The sequence below is a fragment of the Sebastes umbrosus genome, chromosome 11, assembly GCF_015220745.1.
Source record: "Sebastes umbrosus isolate fSebUmb1 chromosome 11, fSebUmb1.pri, whole genome shotgun sequence".
Taxonomy (NCBI): Eukaryota; Metazoa; Chordata; class Actinopteri; order Perciformes; family Sebastidae; genus Sebastes; species Sebastes umbrosus.
In genome coordinates, this window is record NC_051279.1 from 4,680,406 (window position 1) to 4,699,746 (window position 19,341).

The 19,341-nt window shown below is 39.0% G+C and overlaps 1 protein-coding gene and 1 long non-coding RNA gene across 5 annotated transcripts; both read right to left on the minus strand.

The window, feature by feature from the left end:
• Positions 1–9,001: 9,001 nt before the first annotated feature.
• Positions 9,002–9,271, minus strand: LOC119496541. The gene is made up of 2 exons (XR_005208738.1): positions 9,225–9,271; positions 9,002–9,129 (listed from the first exon to the last, which is right to left on the minus strand). It is a non-coding gene; the product is annotated as an uncharacterized LOC119496541 (long non-coding RNA).
• Positions 9,272–9,717: 446 nt separating this feature from the next.
• Positions 9,718–19,320, minus strand: LOC119496789. 4 transcript variants are annotated; one of them, XM_037784352.1, is made up of 8 exons: positions 17,393–17,478; positions 17,046–17,094; positions 14,620–14,799; positions 14,404–14,514; positions 14,055–14,111; positions 12,146–12,313; positions 11,618–11,734; positions 9,718–10,560 (listed from the first exon to the last, which is right to left on the minus strand). In XM_037784352.1, the coding sequence occupies exons 3-8, from the start codon at positions 14,788–14,790 to the stop codon at positions 10,489–10,491; spliced, it is 696 nt and encodes a 231-aa protein (XP_037640280.1). In that variant the 5' UTR covers positions 14,791–14,799; positions 17,046–17,094; positions 17,393–17,478; the 3' UTR covers positions 9,718–10,488. The 4 variants fall into 4 exon arrangements, with proteins under 4 accessions (XP_037640280.1, XP_037640281.1, XP_037640278.1 ...); XM_037784353.1 differs by having other exon boundaries at positions 10,420–10,557; XM_037784350.1 differs by lacking the exons at positions 17,046–17,094; positions 17,393–17,478 and adding an exon at positions 19,188–19,320 and having other exon boundaries at positions 10,423–10,560.
• Between the last annotated feature and the right edge of the window lie 21 nt (positions 19,321–19,341).

Genomic DNA, 19,341 nt, shown 5'->3' on the forward strand with positions numbered 1-19,341 from the left:
AAAAAGAGAGAAGAGAAAAAGGATATTATGGTTAGCTAGTTGGGAAACACCCATAGTGCTCTATAATTATGTGGTTGTGGCTTTTCTATCTTCGGCGTATAAAGACTCATGGCCCCGGCAGTACATCGCACTGGAGGGTCAAGTGCCGCGACAGAAATGAACAAGTGCAAAGAAAAACAAGTGGGTCAAAGATGATGCAGATTTTACTGAGATTTCTGGGACATTTAAAGGAACAGTGTAGCATTTAGGGCGTTTCTATTGGCAGAAATGGAATATAATATCAATGAGTATGTTTTCTTTAGTGTTTAATCACCTGAAACTGTTTTTGTTACCTCAGCAAAGCCGTTTATAGCGGGTCCTCTTCACGGAGTCGGCCGCCATGTTTCTACAGTAGCCCAGAATGGACAAACCAAACACTGACTCTAGAGAGGGACATTCGCATTTTCACGTTTTTGCGTCAGTCACCATAATTCTCCGACACGCTTGGCACACAGCGGAAATTTCAGTTAGGTGCAGTTAGGGTTATATGATCTATAAACCTAGATTCAACATTTAGATTTTACTATGTTGACATACAGCAGTCAACACAGGGAACTCAAGCTAAACGTGACCTCTGACCTTTCTTGATAGAAAGCCAAATAAATCAAATTTACAGTGAACGAGGTATTCATACAGCTTTATTACGCGTCTGTGTTATAATACTCGATTCTGATTGGTCAATCACAGCGTTCTATGGTCTGTTATTTCTTTATAGCAGACCGTTGCTATGTATAACAGACCGTTGCTATGTATAACAGACCGTTGCTATGGGCACAGTTCTAAGGCTGGACTCTGGCGGACCGTTTTTGTGTTAAATTATTGATTTCTCAAGTAAGTAGCCGTGTAATAAACGGGATGATCTACAGCTAGCTGGTCATTGTTGTGAAATAAACCCTTTCAGGGCAATGCAAGACCACTCTGCTTCGCCCTATCTGGGTTTATTTCACAACAATGACCGGCTCGCTGTGCATTATCCCTTATTTATAACACAAAATGATAAAGAGGAAACTAGTACTGAATTTCAAGATGACCATCTCTCCTGTTCACTAGAGAGAACTGGTCAACCTGTGTTGGATTGCCCAACATGCTAAAGAGAAGCCCTGATCAGACAGAGCATGTTTTTATCAACCTGGGGCAGCTTTTTGTAATTCTTTTCATGAGAGTGAAGCGTTTTACACGCTGCTTTTGCATTGCTGAGCGCCTCGCGTTAGAGATCAATCTGAGGGCTCACAAGACAGGTAAGAACTTAGCAAAGAAGAAAAGAGAACAGGTTTATCTTGTCTTTGCAAAATTTCAAACCATGCAAAGTCTTTGTTCACAACTCATTGAAATACAGTAAGTAACCCTTGACAAGGGGTTATGAGATGACTTCGCTTAGTTCATGAACTGAACATGATAAGCCAAAAGGTTGGAAACCTGTGGTCTAGTGCCACAGTCCTCTCTGAATCTGCAACTACTCCTACATAATGTTCAAGGTCATTTAAATGATTTATACAGAAAGTCTCAACAGACTCTAAAAAGATTAGAAAATAGGAAAAAGAAGGAAACAGAAAGAAAAGGGAAACATGACTGTGCTACACTGAAATACCCGGAAAGAAATTCAATAGCTGCAGAATAAAATGTAGAATAGCACAAATGGAGTTTATATAACAGGAGAAAAGGAGCCCAAAGAAGAGATGGGATTTTGTCCAGTGCCAGCATCCAAAATATAAAAAATTCTGTATCAACTGCAGGAACTTTGTCATAAGTTTGGGGGCTCAGAGAGTCGTGATTTCGGGGAAAAAATACTCCTATTACCAAAACTGGCTCACAGAGGAGACAGGCCTTGTTGTCTGGATACCTATTTGCCAGTGGAACAAGACTGAGACAGAGAGGATTTAAAACTTTCCCTTTGCTTCTTAACGAAGCGAATCTCTCACAAGTGCTTTCCAAATTTCCACTGGCAAAGTGACCCAGTTGCATCGATGCTCAGTGAGCTGAGGCCCGCACACTGCTTCATCAGCAACTTTGAGGAATAAAGCTTACAGAAAATTAGCCTGATATTGATCAAAACAGACAAACATCTGCACTATTGGAAGAGCTTTTAGAATATTCTGGATATATTTCAAAGCTGCAGTAACATTTTGGCCATTTGGGGGAAGTGGACAAGAGATCATCACCTTTTATTAAGTTGATGTGACAATCTTTTTAGCAAACAGTGTCTTATTTACACATCCAGCAGCTACGGAGCAACATTATCATTCATTTGTTTCTGGCCATCTGATGAATGTAAATCCAATATCCACTCTCTTTTAGCTCCGCTTTTGGTCTCTACCAACTCCTGAGGGAAATATCTGTCTCTTTAGCTGATGAATGTTCCACTATGTTCACCAGCTGGCTGCTAACTGTGTCTGTCTGCTGTTCGCTGCTGAGCAGGTAGTTTACAGTGGGTTTTAAAGATTATTTTTTTTGCGCTGTGTTGCGGACAAAAACGTTGAAAGCGAACCAAAATATTCTTTTATAATTTCTATGATTTTACACCTTGACCTTGACCTTAAAGGGACTGTTTGTAACTTTTTAAGCGTATAAATGTACCGGGTCGGGACACCTGCGCTCTCGCGTATGCGCGCTCGCGTGTGGCCTTGTGGCCTTGTCTCTCTTCCTCTGCCTGCTCGCCTTCACTCACACAGCGCGCGTTCTCGCTCTGCTCGCTCCACCTCTAGACGTGAACGCGCGCTCACTCCACACTGCAGAAGAGTTAGTTTAGCTCTGAGAATATCTAGTGAATGTACAGTGGACGTTTGTGCAGAAATAACTGCTGCAGCTCCTCCAGACCAACAGAGGTTTCTCGTGTCTTGTGAAGTGACGGGGCTCCGCAGCGAGAAACGTTATCGCCTCCGACCGGGTGGCTGCGGTCGGAGACGGTAACGTTACTCTCTGCGGAGCCCCGCAGCCTTAGCCGGAGCTGAAGCAGCGGGGCTAAGGCAGGAAAAGCCAACACTAGGATCAGCATTGATTCATGGAGAGACCTTCGTCTGGTCAGCTAACATTACTGCCAAGCAGCTGAAATATAGAGTGATATTGTTGTTTTAGCTGACGTGTGTCGCCTCACTGTTTTGAGTGTTGTTCGTTCATGTCTATTTAGAGCGAGCAAGCGCGAGCCCGACGCTGACTTTTGTTGACTGAACGGCCACAGGTGTCGCTGTTAACAAGCATTTCTGAAAGTTACAAATAGTCCCTTTAAGGGAATATTAATGGAGTCAATGGGATCTATAGGGAGAATAATGCACAACACCAAAACATTGACTTGTTCCAAAAGAGCAACAATTTAAAAAAGCTACATAAAAAGTCAATAGCGCTGCCAATGAGCCAATGAGGATTTGAACCCATATTTATCTTAATGTATGAAACTAAAAAACTGTGAAAACAAAATAAGACCTCTGTGCAGGAGTAAAATAATACGATAGAACTAATAGAATAAAGTTTGAGTTTTTGCTCCTTCAGCTCTGTTCTCCCTGTGTATGGGAAGGCTGCTACAGGCCGGTTTCTGTCCACGCCCAGGTGGGTTAAAGGGGCTGCTGACACAAAACATTCGAATAGGGGAGGTGATGCTTTTAATCAGACCAGAATTACTCTACCATGAATATGATTTGGCCACACAGCCCTGCATTGAGCCCGGCCCGTCAGGTGACCTCAGGAACGCAGAAAAACATCACGAGGCAACGAAAAGATTCGCCCGCTTTGCAGGAATACATTGTGCTGCCAACCGTCACCTCCGTGTAACCCTCGACTCGGCCTTAATTCAGTCTCAATGGGAATAGCAGTCATTTTGGTAAAAAAAAAAAGAAAGAAGTGGTCACATATTTGAATCGGATGGTCAGACGGTGCGTGGGAGGGGCTAGTTTTCTGAGAGGCATCGTCTGCTTCTCAGGGCTCTGAATGCAGCTTACTTTAAGATTAGGAAACAAATATGTTTGGTGTCTACCCATAGATTGTATATAAGAAGTGGACGTTGTCACCGTGACGTGGTTTGTGGATTGCCGTTTTGAAGCCTCGAGTTCGGCATTTTGGCCGTTGGCATGTTGGTTTTTGGCTGTCACCTTCTTTTTTTTTTGCAACCAGAAGTGACACGAGAGGGTGGAGCTAAGTACAACCTAACGCTGAATAAGACATTTTTAGGCGACAAAAATGTTCTAATTGATAAACTGAAGACACACTGTGAAAGGGTTAAAGTTGTAATATGAAATCACGGACAACTCCCAATCCGGACAACGCTGCGGTTACGACCTGCCAATCACAAGGTAGCCACGCCCTAAATTATCCCCTACTTCATGGTCTATTTGACTTTAAATAGCATCATAATTTACTAAATGAACATCATGCTGTATTGAAGAAGACTTGAAACTAGCGATTGAGATCATAAACTCATGTTTACAATGTTTACTGAGGTAATAAATCAAGAGAGAAGTAGGCTCATTTTCTCATAGACTTCTATACAATCTGACTTTTGCAACCAGAGGAGTCGCCCCCTGCTGGCTGGTAGAAAGAATGCAAGTTTAAGGCACTTCAGCATTGGCTTCACTTTTCAGATCCAGAGGTTACCGTCTGTTTCTATCATGAGAAACCTGAAATAGTCTGTTGAACGACGTGAATGAGACTTCAAAGAAAACCAAATGAAGTTAGGAAGTTGCTAATATGCTCCCACGAGGAGCTGATGTTTGAATCCTTGATCCTTCTTTGAAGGACTTCTTTGTGGCTTAACTACTGCAGTTTACATCCAAACTTATAATAGCTTTCAGTTAAGTGTTCTATCAGTGGTAGGGATGACATATTTTTACTAATTATTTTTTACTTAAAATGTTGTCATAGGCCAGAAAATGCTGTATCCATGTGTAATTGTTTTTTATAATCTTGAAGAGTTGCTTTCCAAAGTATGTGCATTATCTGAGAAGTGTTCCCTTCTGTAGATATATTCCTAAATTTAAAAAAAAATATGTCAGAAGGGCAGAGCAAGTTGCAGCTTTTTAGTTATTTGTTGGGGTCGCTTTATTAATGACAATTTTATGACCTCCGCATCAAGTAAACTGAGAGCCATGATTTGGCTCTAAAACCACAAACTTCTTGACTTCTTATCTCTGTCCATGTCACCGTGTTGTCATCAGCACCTCTTGGTCCCCTTCCCCACCCTTGTTACTGTGATCCTCTGTCCTCCCTCCTCACATACCAACGTCCGGGCAAGACCCAACAAGCTTACATGGTACTGCTATCTGACTATGTGTCAAAGAAAGTCCTCTCCTGTGGAGCTTTAGGGTGGTACAGTTAGGTATGGTATTGTTTTCAAAATGTAACCTGAGGCGTCTTTCAGATCCTTTCATACCTCTTGCCTTATAAACACTGTGTGAGCAGTGACTCCAATGTCTGTTTTGCAATATAATAACAAACAATGACACCAGCACAAACTATGCAAAGCCTTCAGCCTTCATCATTCTCCACCTCTTCAGTATTTAAAATAACTTCTGACTGGTTTCGCTCCCATTACGCAGCAAAACAAACGGTTAGAAAGAAGAAACTGTGGAGCTCCTCAGTAGCTGAATGGTTACGGCGCATGTCCTAAACCCGCAACGTCCAGGGTTCAACTCCAGCCCTGGGACCTTTGTTGCATGTCATACCCCTCTCTCTTTCTCTCCTCCCATTTCCAGTCTGCCTGTACGCTGTCATCTGTCTAATAAAGGTGAAAAATGTCAAGAAAAAATTGTTAAAAGTTCAGTTAATCAGTAATTTTGGAACCTTTTATATGTAACCAGAGAAGTATCACTGAGAGCAAGACTTTCTTTTACAGGAAAACTGCTAACACCCCTTTAAAATAAATAAATACATTTATTTATCACATTTAAAAAGATGATCCAACCCATTCTCATTCCCTGGGTGCCAAACACTGGGGCTTTGTCACAGCCATCGGTGTTCGATACCGCCGCTAACGGCACCCCTTAGCGGCGGAACTAAACTCACCAGGCGTTCAATTAACTATAAGATCAACCTATCCATGGCAATAGTAAACGCTCAGGGAAAGTGCACCAGGAGTGTGGTGACGTAGTCTTAACGAGTGAAAAAGACATAACGGACAAGAGGAACGCGAGCCAACGAGTAAAGTCAAGAGGACACACACAGAAGGCTCTTCTCATTTTTCATCTTCATCTGATCATTCACGGATATTTTCACAGCAACATGGCCGTCTGGGATGAAGCTGAGTGGTGAGTGAGAGTGGTGGGAAAATGGTCGCAAACGCCGCTTTGTTTCATGCACGTATCATAACGACGGCTTGTATATCTGCCGTCCTCGGTCTTCTGGTTTCCCTTTTTGGATGATGAATACAGACCACCGCCGCCTGCTGGTGTGGAGAGTTATTGCCTCTCACGCAGGCGCAGAACGTACGAGCTAACTGGCCGTTGGCTGTAGTCTTTGCGGTGTGTTCGAGTGCAGCATTTTTTTTTTGCCAAGACAAAGTTGACATGTGGCGACTCAAAAGTCGGCCTTCGTCGCAGCTAGTTCTTTGATGTCTGGTTAGTGTGTCTGGGCCTTTAAGCCCAACCATGTAGTTCTTCCCTAAACCTAACGACAGCAGTTTTGTTGCCTAATCCTAAAGTGACGCCAAAGGGGCGTGACTCTGCGGCGGTATATGACGAGTTGGGATGAGAACATGCTAAACACAATTTCACATGTGAAAAATTCATATATAGGTGTTTGGCTTTTTGTATATTTCAAACGTGATAAATTCACATCATATTGGTGCTTGTGATTTTTGGATATCTCACGAGTGAGATGTAAGACATCACATGTGAAATCAACAATTTGAACACGTAATATCTAAAGTGAAACTTCACATTTCTCATGTGATGAACTCACATATATGCATGTGAGGTATTTGGACAGTTCATGTTCATGTAAAATACTGTATGATATTTCACAAATAAATATATTACATGTATGCAAACATGAATTTCACATGTACTGTTAAGCTAAGGGCTCAAGGGCACCTGAGTGGTGGTAATGAGGTTGCTCAGTATAATGTCAATATAAGCATCCTGAGTTTTGACTTTGGCCCTGGGAGCTGTATCTTTAAACACAGGTTACGCAGACGTCTTACACCTCATCATTCAGGATTGATAATACATGAAAAACACAGACATACCTGTGGCTCTGCCTTAAGCCACTCTGTGTGTGTTTGTGTGTGTAACTGTGTTGTGCAGCAGGAATGCAACATGACTCAACAAGTACATTCGAGGCACCTGCTGTAATTTGATGAGAACAGAATCGCTCAAAAATAGGACAGGTGCCTCCGTCATGTTCACGCATTTGTGAATGTAGAGATCTCTACTGCTCCTGTTCTGAGAAAACTGTCATGTCATGCATGCAGGAGGTTAAAAACACATTAAAGAATCTGTTTAGCTTCTAATAGCATCCCTGAATTCCACAATTTCCTCTCAGCTCAGTGTTTCACAGTTTGTAAAGTAGTAGAGTGCTATACTACAAAATCAGGGGTTGTATCTTTTGAAAAGACAGCTGGATTGACTGAACCAAAGCAAAATATAAAAACATTGAATGAAGTCACATGGCTTTGGTGTGCTAGCTGGACGCATTGTGTTATTTAGAGGTGATTAAAGAGTACTTTACAGCTAGATTCTGTCTTAATCCATCTATTACAATACACTCCATATGGCTACAGCAACCTCACATCGTCTTACATTGTCAGCTAAACTCTGAATGAAGTCTTATGAAAATCAGTCTTGCACCAGATCTGTAAAATAAATACATTTCAAACCAGTTTAAAGCTCAATCTGAAACTAATTTGGCACCGGAATGACACTGTCAATTTATCCAAAATTAGTAGAAATACAAATAAGTGTGATAGAAATACTTAAGGAATGAGAAACAGCTGAACAAAGATAATATCCCATACAAGGCCGTCTGGTCCTCTTCATCTGCAGACGGGCTCTAGTCCTCATCTCAGCCATAACAAACTGATGTTAGTTTAAATAAATTCTATTTTTGTTTTAATTTTTAAGGATAAATAAGTTTCCATGAACCAGCGTTCTTTATGATTTTCCCGCACTTTGAGTTGTTGCAAGTCCTATAATAATAATATTTGCCTTGAATTACATTTCATGCTTTGTCTTCTCCAACCTTCTTCTCATTCAACCCAAAATTATCACCAAAGTTTAAAGCCTGAAAATATAGAAAGATATATGAAAAAATAAATTGTATTTAGCTGTCACAAATAATGCATTGACATTTGACCAATATTCAATATTCCTTTTCAAGGATTAAAACCTATGTCATCAATATTAATCAATATCAATGCTGCATAAAGTTGAGCTTGCTCCCTTCTCAAAATAATAAACACAGTACAGTGCACAACTAAGGAAAAACCCGGCAGGTAATTCACAGGTGTGCATGTGAATTTAAGAGAATGATCACCACCTAGTGGCAAATTAATGTCATCACAGGTTGAGGAAATGAAGTAAACTTCTTTAAATCTAATTCTCAAATGCATTCACATACTACGAGACAGGTTAATCATCTTCACCATCTGCCTTTTTACAAAACAAAACATGGCCAGTACTCCCTCAGATATCGTGGTGTACAACTATGGAACACCAAAATACACATTATCAAGAGTTTGTTATCCTTAAAAACATTTTAAAAGGAAATTATCATCACATTTAATTAATGTCTAATTATCTTTTTATATGTTTAGATATATTTTCTTTTTTTTTCTTTTCAGTTTTTTTTGTATGTATTACATTGTTGTTATTGGATTGTTTTCCACTGTTTGATTAGTTTTTCTGCACATTTTGTGTGCTTGTTGTTGTTGTTAGTTTAGTTCTTTCTTCCTTTTTTGTTATTGTTTTTCTTCTCCTGGGTTCGGGAGAGGTCCTTTGTATAAGCCTGTGGCTTCTTGACCTCTCCTGACCTCCTTGATACCCAAAACTATGGCATCCATGCTGATAATTTTCCTTTTATCTGCAAAGATCAAATATGAAAAACTCAAACACAATGTCACCATTTTTACCTTTCTTCAATTAGGTTTACTTTAAAAACATAATTCAGAAGCTGATAATTTTACGGCTGTCAAAGTTAACGCGAGAATAACACGTTAATGCAAAATCCTTTTAACGCCACTAATTTCTTTAACGCATTGACACAACTTGCATTTTTAGCGGGCTCAGTTTTAAAGCTAGAGTGAAGATACTGGTATCATATGAAACTAGAAAATCTAACGAATCCATGTCATACTAGCTTATCTCAAAGGACGCTAAATAACGCTCCAAACTTGTACTAAATTTTGCCAAGGAAAAACTGGCATGGCCATTTTCAAAGGGGTCCCTTGACCTCTGACCTCAAGATATGTGGATGAAAACGGGTTCTATGGGTACCCACGAGTCTCCCCATTACAGACATGCCCACTTTATGATAATCACATGCAGTTTGGAGCAAGTCATAGTCAAGTCAGCACACTGACACACTGACAGCTGTTATGATTTGAGCATATATTTTTATGATAAACGAAGTACCTGTGAGGGTTTCTGGACAATATTCGTCATTGTTTTGTGTTGTTAATTGATTTCCAGTAATAAATATATACATACATTTGCATAAAGCAGCATATTTACCCACTCCCATGTTGATAAGAGTATTAAATACTTGATAAATCTCCCTTTAATTTGCGATTAATCATAGACAATCACGTGATTCAATTTTTTAATCAATTGACAGCCATAAAAAATATAGATTTTAAAACATTTTTAAAATCACACTGTGCCAGACTATGGACGGATTTTTCTCTTTAGCATAAAATTATAGTGTATTTGTGATAAAAAGCAGTTTTGATTATGTTAAGCTGATATATTAAAGGATTACAATGACGCATTGCTTGTCATACTCTTACATCATCATCTCTGTGATTGGATCACAGACTGTATATAAAGACGGACGACATGACAGCTCCCCAAAAGTGAAGCCAAAACATCTGGATTGCCCCCTGGCGGCCGGCTGCGGTATAGATCATAAATCCCTGCTGCTCCATGTTAACGGATGGGACATGAGCCAAACTAAAAAGTTAAAGTACACGTCAAATTAATTTTTCCCAAAGATGGTTTCTGTCATTTTAGGTAGTTCTTATCACGCTGATGTATGTTCAAGTGTTCATATTTCTGATAAGTTTGATTTTAATTAGTTATTTGATGCTATAAAAAGGAAGTGACATCACAGCTGTGAGACTCTGGTTCAGGCGGGTGAGCTCGATACCGCGGCTCCACCCACCGATCACTACTGCGCAGACTCTGGCTCCAAATGACGTCATTCCTAACCGGGATATTTTGGCTTCACTTGTGTACAGTGGGAGGAAGTGGAGACGTGTCGTCCATCTATATATACGGTCTATGGTTTGGATGAATGATGATTTGATTGGTTTTAAGCACCAGGACTGGTCATGGGGACTTCCTTCAAAATTGGCTTGTACATCTCATCATCTCCGCCGCCCTGCTGACACACAACAAAGTAAACTTTCATAAAGTAACAACATAACAAAGTTCAGTTAAGTTTATAGTGTTACTCATGTTGTACTAAAACTACAAGCACTAATCTAGCTGTTAGCACATACTGTACACCTACTACAACTTAGGGATGTCACGATACCAGAAATCTAATAGTCGATACCAATACCAGTTTCCACGATTCTCGATACCCAATTCGATACCACGGTACAAAAAAAACAACAACAATAAATCCCATGTAATTCAACATGCACTCTTTTATTAAAAACATTTGAACATTACAAAAAACAGAGGAATGTAGCCTTTAAGTAATAAATACAAAATAATTTACCCATTTCGTTCATTTTGGCATATCAGTCAATCGATCGTCGGATGACGGACGCCACATACTGACCGTGAATGCATCTGGTCCGTCATCTCAGAGCAGCAGTTGTCACACACGGGACGAGAGAGTTGACAGACCGAGAAATGGCAGAGGATTTGTTGTCGAAGTGAAAAGCAAACGCACCTATTTAGCAATACTTCACGTTTAATCTCAATGCTATAAGGGACCCATAACGTTAATGAGGTAATCGCCGCGAGGTGGATGGAGCCTTCACAGCCGGTGTGCACGGAGAAGCAGTGCCAGGTAGACCCCCGCAGCAAAAGCGCTACTGGAGAGGCCAGACACACCGCCACTCGACGGTACAGATCAGAGTCAGCGCTCTGCACATATTGACCGTAATCTTTCTTGTAAAATGTCCGGTGTAATCGGTAACACCGGTGTTGTCACAAGTTTATTAACCGGTGGGAAATTTTCCTCACCATCACATCCCTACCAATGACCATTACAGGCATCGTACGGTACCTTCGGTACTGTAGAAAAAGAGTACCGTCACGTTTTTAGAATTTGGGCATCGACTTGGTACCGAAGTATCGGTTCTCATGACATCCCTACTACAATTACTGATGTTGGTAGTCTAGCAGCAACCATGAATACTACTGCAAGTACTACTGATCACTATTTTACTTAGATTGTGCTTGGTTGTGTTTGCCTTGGTACATACCTCTTCCTTCCTCGGGTTGCACACAGCCCTGAAGCCCAGAACACAAATGGTGATGCTGGCAAACAGCTGGAGAGCGACCAGGACCATCATAGTAATGTCCATGGCTTTCATCAAACGCTGACAGAGACAAGAAATAAAAAAGAAAGAATTCAATTTGATTCAAAGAGGATTTAAACTTCACTTTAAATTATGAATATTAATGACTTACGATGTACAAACAAATGCAATACAGAGATTCCTGCACTGTGACCCCTTTTCTATTATTGAGTAAAGTGATGAGCCTTGACTAAGTGACATATTTTATGGATATTTTATATTATATTCCATACCAGAACAGAACAACTGTTAAACTGTACAATTAGCAACGCAATAACTGCAGGAAGTTTGTATAAAACGAGAGATTAGGATCAATTTTGAGCAGATTATGCCACAGACAGACACTAACATGTTGATGGTTCTTTTTTAAGGGGTTTGTTGACAATAAGAAAAATACAGCATAAAAACTGCTTAATCCTTCTGGATGCTTACCTTGAAAAAGTACTCCACACTTCTGCAGTTGTCCTGAGAACTACGCTGACCGTAGGGGTCGTCACAAAGACTGATAGAAGAGAAATCTTGAATGTCGTGTAAATACAGCCCGATGCCAAGCATGGCGATGATAGATCCAACTATGTTCAACAACACAGCAAAGCCCACCTGAAAGGAAAGACTCCATTAATCTTTTGACTTCACAGTGTACGTTTTTACACATTTATTTAAGTCCTTCTCAGATATGGAATACATAACATTGGTTGCTTAGGGCTTCATTCAGACATGAGGACATTTACGGAAAGAGCCACAATACTGGCACGATCACAGACTGTATGAAATAAGTGGACGTAGCCTTCGTGACGTCACCCATTGGTTCGTGGATTATAGTTTTTTTGGAGCCAGAAGTGACCATATTTGGATAAGAGGGTGGAGCTGGGGAGGTTACATGCTGTAGGTTACCAGCCCAGCGGGGTCAGGTACCGTTAGCTGGTTAATTACCAGTTAACGCTACCGCTAGCTTGGTTAGCAATATGCATCCGTAATCCATGTTAACTGTGATATTAATTGGGATGTTTGGCTAGTGAAAAACGGTCGTGTCTAGAAGGTGACTCCCAAGTTGTGAAAACTGTCGCGAGACCCGCTGCTCGATGACCTATCCTAACCTTAATTACTCAAGGTCAATGCCTAACCTTAATTACTCAAGGTCAATGCCTAACTTTAACTATTCGAAGTCAATGCCTAACCTTAACTATTCGAGGTCAATGCCTAACTTTAACCATTCAAGGTCAATGCCTAGCCTTAACTATTCAAGGTCAATGCCTAACCTTAACTATTCGAGGTCAATGCCTAGCCTTAACTATTCAAGGTCAATGCCTAACCTTAACTATTCGAGGTCAATGCCTAGCTTTAACTATTCGAGGTCAATGCCTAGCCTTAACTATTCAAGGTCAATGCCTAACCTTAACTATTTGAGGTCAATGCCTAGCGTTAACCATTCAAGGTCAATGCCTAGCCTTAACTATTCAAGGTCAATGCCTAGCCTTAACTATTCAAGGTCAATGCCTAACCTTAACTATTCGAGGTCAATGCCTAGCTTTAACTATTCGAGGTCAATGCCTAGCCTTAACTATACGAGGTCAATGCCTAACCTTAACTATTCAAGGTCAATGCCAACCTTAACTATTCAAGGTCAATGCCTAACCTTAACTATTCAAGGTCAATGCCTAACCTTAACTATTCAAGGTCAATGCCTAACGTTAACCATTCAAGGTCAATGCCTAACCTTAACTATTTGAGGTCAATGCCTAACCTTAACCATTCAAGGTCAATGCCTAACCTTAACTACTCAAGGTCAATGCCTAACCTCAACCATTCAAGGTCAATGCCTAACCTTAACTATACGAAGTCAATGCCTAACCTTAACTATTCGAGGTCAATGCCTAACCTTAACTACTCGAGGTCAATGCCTAACCTTAACTACTCGAGGTCAATGCCTAACCTTAACTACTCGAGGTCAATGCCTAACCTTAACTACTCAAGGTCAATGACTAACCGTAACTATTCGAGGTCAATGCCTAACCTTAACTACTCAAGGTCAATGCCTAACCTTAACTATTCGAGGTCAATGCCTAACCTTAACTATTCGATGTCAATGCCTAACCTTAACTACCGTGCATTTGTTGCGCAACCCCGTGTTGTACAATGACAATAAATAACCTAAAATTGGTTCTTGCAGAGTGTCTATTGAACTAATGATGATTGAGCTTTTAACTTCATGACAATGATCATAGAAGGCAGAACATAAAAGTGACCAGGGTGCTTATTCAGACATGAGATTGTTAAATTCCCATCACCCATAATAACATAAAGGGATGCATGTCTGAAAGGGCCTTTAGTCTTTACTTACCAAGCAACAGCGGGGGCACTGGTCGGCAACGAGGGACACGATTCCAGTCAAGATGAACTGAAGAGAGGACATAAGATAAGAAAAAGAAATCAAAAACCTATGTAGAAGCAGTAATATTTCCATGAATTATTTCTCATAAAGCAATGTTATTCTCGAGAATCAGTAGATGTCGTTATCCTTTTATGAAATCCTCCAGCCAATAAATCATTTGAATGCATTTTTAAAAGTTCTGTTTGGTAAAATATTACAAAAACATCAGGAAAATTCATGCTTTTGCCATCGTACTATATAGTAAAATAAATTAATATGCTCTCTTCGTAATATCAACACAATACAAAACATATTTTACCACGCCACCCAGCCAGTAAGCAACTCCCAAATGGGCAAAATCCTCAGGATGTAGGCTTGTTCGTCCCGGCCCAAGTCCGATGTTGAACAGGCCCACCATGATCTGTATAGTCTGTAAAAGATTCAAAACAATTAGATCCCGTTGTTTTATGCTTGAACAACTTAAAAACCACCACTTATTACTGCACATGACTAAATACACTTTAATTTATCTCACCCCAAGAGCTGTAATTGCATTGCTCCGCGTCATTTTCCTGTTCAATGAGCAGCACACGGGACTGTAGAAGAGAGTCTTGAGGATTTGACACAGTGGCGGTACCTTGCTCTCACTGTCAGTCGCCATGGTGATCACAGTCACTCCCTTGTCTCTGACAACAGTGATGGCCATCTCTCACACCTGCAACATGACATGGAGATATTGGGATGGATGGCTGGATAGATGGAGTACGTGTCAATCCCAGTGGGGGATTTGCAGTGTTACAGCAGCCAAGTGACACATACATCACAGAACAAACAACACTCAAAGAGGTAGATCGGAGAATTAAAGTAATAAAAACATATCGGAAAGAAACTGAGAAGAACTTTCAATCGACCCGAACGTGAAGCTCTTGGTATTTTGTATGTGTGTGGAAGAGAAAGTGTGACCGTCTTCAAATCTCAAAGCCTGCAAAAGTAAACGGTAACTCACAGGTATCGATAAATAACCCTATGAACAGGAGCAGAGCCAGAGGGGTGGCCCGGTGCCGCCCTACAACCATAGTGAGAAGGTTATAGGTAGTTGGTACTTGTTAGTATCATGGATGGATTACTGAACAGGCCTGATGGTTACAAGCCTAGGCCCCTGGACCAGAGTCTCTGTACGAAGCGACTGTGATCATTTCTTGTTGGAAAGTAAAACAACTACAATGACACAAAACAACTACAAAGACACACAAGACAACTACAAAGAGACACTAAACAACCACAAGGAGACACAAGAAGAAGAAGAAGAAGAAAGGCACTTTATTAATCCCCGAGGGGAATTTCAATTTTTTTCACTCTGTTATTTTTTTACACAGTACGCACAGGCCCGAAATACACACACATGCATTAGTGGAGATATGTCAGAGCGAGAGGGGGTTTGACGTTGCTCAAGGGCACCTCGACAGTGCCCAAGAGGCAAACTGGCATCTCTCCAGCTAAAAGTTCACACTCAGTACTTGGTCCATGTGGGGAATTGAACCGGCGACCCTCGGTTCCCAAGCCAAGTCCCTATGGACTGAGCTACTGCCACTCCCCTGCCCACCACTAAAAAGACACACAAAACAACTACAAAGAGACACTAAAAAAACACAAAGAGACAGTAAACAACCAAAAAGACACACAAAACAACTATAAAAAGACACTTAACCACAATGGGACACAAAACAACTAGGAAAAAATGTTAAACAACCACAAAAAGAAGCAAAACAACCAAAAAGACACAAAACACCTACAAAGAGACACAAAACAAAGCAACATATTAATCCTGTCAGTTGCAGTTTAATACTGTCAAGAACCAGAAGAAACAGTACGATTATATAAGAGCGATTAAAGCTAATTGACAACTATTTTGATAATTGATTAATAGTTTGCCCTTTTATAAGACAAAATGCCAAAGATATTCTGGTTCCAACTTCTCATGTGTGATGATTTGTTGATTTTCAGAGTTTTTTATTATTATAAACTGAATATTTTTGGTCAGACAAAACACACCTGATTTTCACTATTTTCTGACCTTTTATGGATCAAACAATTAATCCGTTAATTCAGAATATAATCAACAGATTAATCAATAATGAAAACAATCATTAATTACAGTAATCCCTAGATTATACTGTATGTATTGTTCCTTATAAAATAGAAACTAAATAAGTCTAAACATGGTCTAGCTGCTTTAGTTGCCAAATCAGATTATTTTTGATGACGTCCCTCCCAGAGTAGAGATTACAGTAAATGACAACAAGAGAAGTAATTGAATGCGGTCAAACCAGCCCCCACATTGTTTTGCGGTGCGTGTTTATTCTAGGCATTACGGTAAGAGCGAGTAGGAATTGACTTCAAAATAAAAGCACCTTTCTGATGAATGTGATAGGACATTTCAGATTCATTCAATAGGTCTAAATATATTATATAAATGTATGCTGTAATTTAGAAGTTAGATCAATCTTTGGAAATGTATTATTTAATATTAAGTTTGACTAAGTATTTACACAATTGGAATAACATTTGTCTCTGACGTACATTTTGGAGGTGGTTGTTTTTCTTTTAAATTATCATTCATTAGCATTTCATTCAGTATTTATTCATTTATTTTTACTTATTTATGTATTTATTTGTTTAATCATTTATTCATGCATTCATTTGTTAGTGACCTTTTGAATGAATCTGAAATGTCCTATCACGTTCATCAGAACGGTGCTTTTATTTTGAAGACACGCTCTTTACCGTAATGCCTAGAATAAACACGCACCGCAAAACGAAGTAGTAGCTGGCTTAACCACACTGAAATTTGAGGAGTCGCAGAATAAATATCATTCAAATCTATAACAACAACCATTTTATATGAAATATTACACTTGTGAAAAGGTGCATTGTGAGTGTGCAGGTTTTAGGTTCACAAACCGGTTTTAGGTTTCAGTTTCCCAGAAAGTGATGCACTTCCTTGTCTATCCTAAAAAAAACAAAAAAAAGGGGATGCAAGTAAGTTAAAAAAATAAATAATAATAATAATGAATAAAAGCTTTCATAAAAATTTAAAGCCAAGATCTTGAATTCTGATCAACAACAACATACACACTAAGTGTTTGAAATGGTAAATTAAATTCAATTAAAACCATAATCTCCTCTCAGACCATAAAAACAAGATCACCATGAATAAAACATCCATAAAAAACAGTTCAGAGTCAATAAACTCATGTCTCATTATAAAGTCATGAAGTAATTATGTTTTTTATGTGCAAAGAACTCACCTGGTTTGGAGCTACAGACTCTTCTGCGACTGTCTGCTGGTTTTCCCGAAAGAGAGTTCACTTCAGGTAACAGCAACAAAACTCACAGCTTCCTGTCGCTCCTTGGCTCTTGGATTTTTTCAAAATAAAAGCGTCATTGTCAATTCTTTACATATTTAAATTTTAAAAAATTAAAAATTAAAAAAAAATTAAAAATTAAAAAATAAATAAATAAATAGGCTCTTTGCAGGAGGAAATTAAGCTCCAGCCAACACACACTTTAGGAAAGCTTTCACTAGACACTTTAGGGGAAGTTGCAATAGCACAAGGCTCTTCACAGTATTTTAGCATTTTAGGATTTTATTGGTTTGAATGATTGTATAAATGTATGTGATTGTCTTCTATGTACACTATATATATATATATGTTTGTGTGTGTGTGTGTGTGTGTGTGTTTGTGTGTGTGTGTGTGTGTGTGTGTGTGTGTGTGTGTGTGTGTGTGTGTGTGTGTGTGTGTGTGCTTTTGTCTGTTTTTAATGAGCACTGCACCGAAACAAATTCCAATCAACTGTGGGTTGACATGACAATAAAAGTATTGATTGATTGGTTGAAATTGCAGTACCCAAAGTACTTAGATCATTAACTTAAATAAAAGTAGCAACACCACAATGTAAGTATATAAAATAAGTAACAGGCCTACAGTCAAAATTGTATTTATTTTTGCTTTCAGTGTCAAAAATATAAACCTGTGATCACTGATTATTGATTGGGAGCACACATATGTAAATTGATTGTAATGTACGATGTTGTATTATGTGATTTTATGTATGATGTGCTATTCTGTATTTTTTTAAATTTATTTTCTTTTTCTTAAAAGCCTAACCAGGGACGAGCTCTGCAAATTAGCTATGGCTAGAACTCCTATATACGTTGCATCGGTTGCACTTTAATTAAGTGTAACAATGCCTATGTATTGTCCCTGTCAAATAAACTAATAAATAATAAATAAAGAAGTACAATAAAAGCTGGGAATCTTCAAAAAGAGTACAAAACACTGAAAACTGTAGTTAGAAGTATAAATACACGTCATTGCCATTCAATTTGTGCAACATTTTGATGCTAATTTTACTTTTAAAATGTCAGTTTTGTAAGATATAGAGGATCAGATAAATGTGTTTATTTATTATTATTATTTTAGCTTTTTTTTTTAATTGCTCCATCTATTTTAAAAGGGACACTTCAAAACTGGATATCTACTATTGCCAGCAAAAATCTTTGAATTAAATAACAAAAAAAAGAATCTAATTCTATTCTACATTCTTTTATAATATATTCAAACCAAAGTTTTAAAGATATATTTTGTCATTTATCAATCGATCAATCAATGTCGAAAACAACATTAGAAAATAGCAAAATTGCCATAAGAAATATTTTTAAAAACTTTATATTACAGGTCATTATGAAAAGTTTAACTGGGAATCAAAATATGTATATAAAAAAATCATGTGTTTTTGTCATTTTAATATTAACATGTTATATGATACTCATTTGGTTCTACATAACGAACGAGGGGAATGTAGTAATTTCATACTATGCTGATTCTAAGCAGGTTTCCTGTATGTAGTGGGTGTCCTCACTTACACAACATAAGTTTCAAACCATCAGCTGTCATGATGTTTCCTTAAAGTACAAAACAGATTTAACTTTCTTTATTTCCTTAGTTTGAGCATCTTGAGTATCTGTCATGACCCAAACGCAGACAAAGCCGGCAGACAGGAGCAATTCACTGATTTAATAAAAGGTATATATGGGCTTACTGGTAGAGATGGAAATCCGAGGCAGGCAAGAGAAATCTAAAATCCAAAGATCAGGCAGACATTCAAACAGGTAGGTAACACATTTCAAAATCCAGGTTTCAGGTAACAGACAACAGATTGCAATTGCAACGTTGACAAACTGGCCAACTGGAGT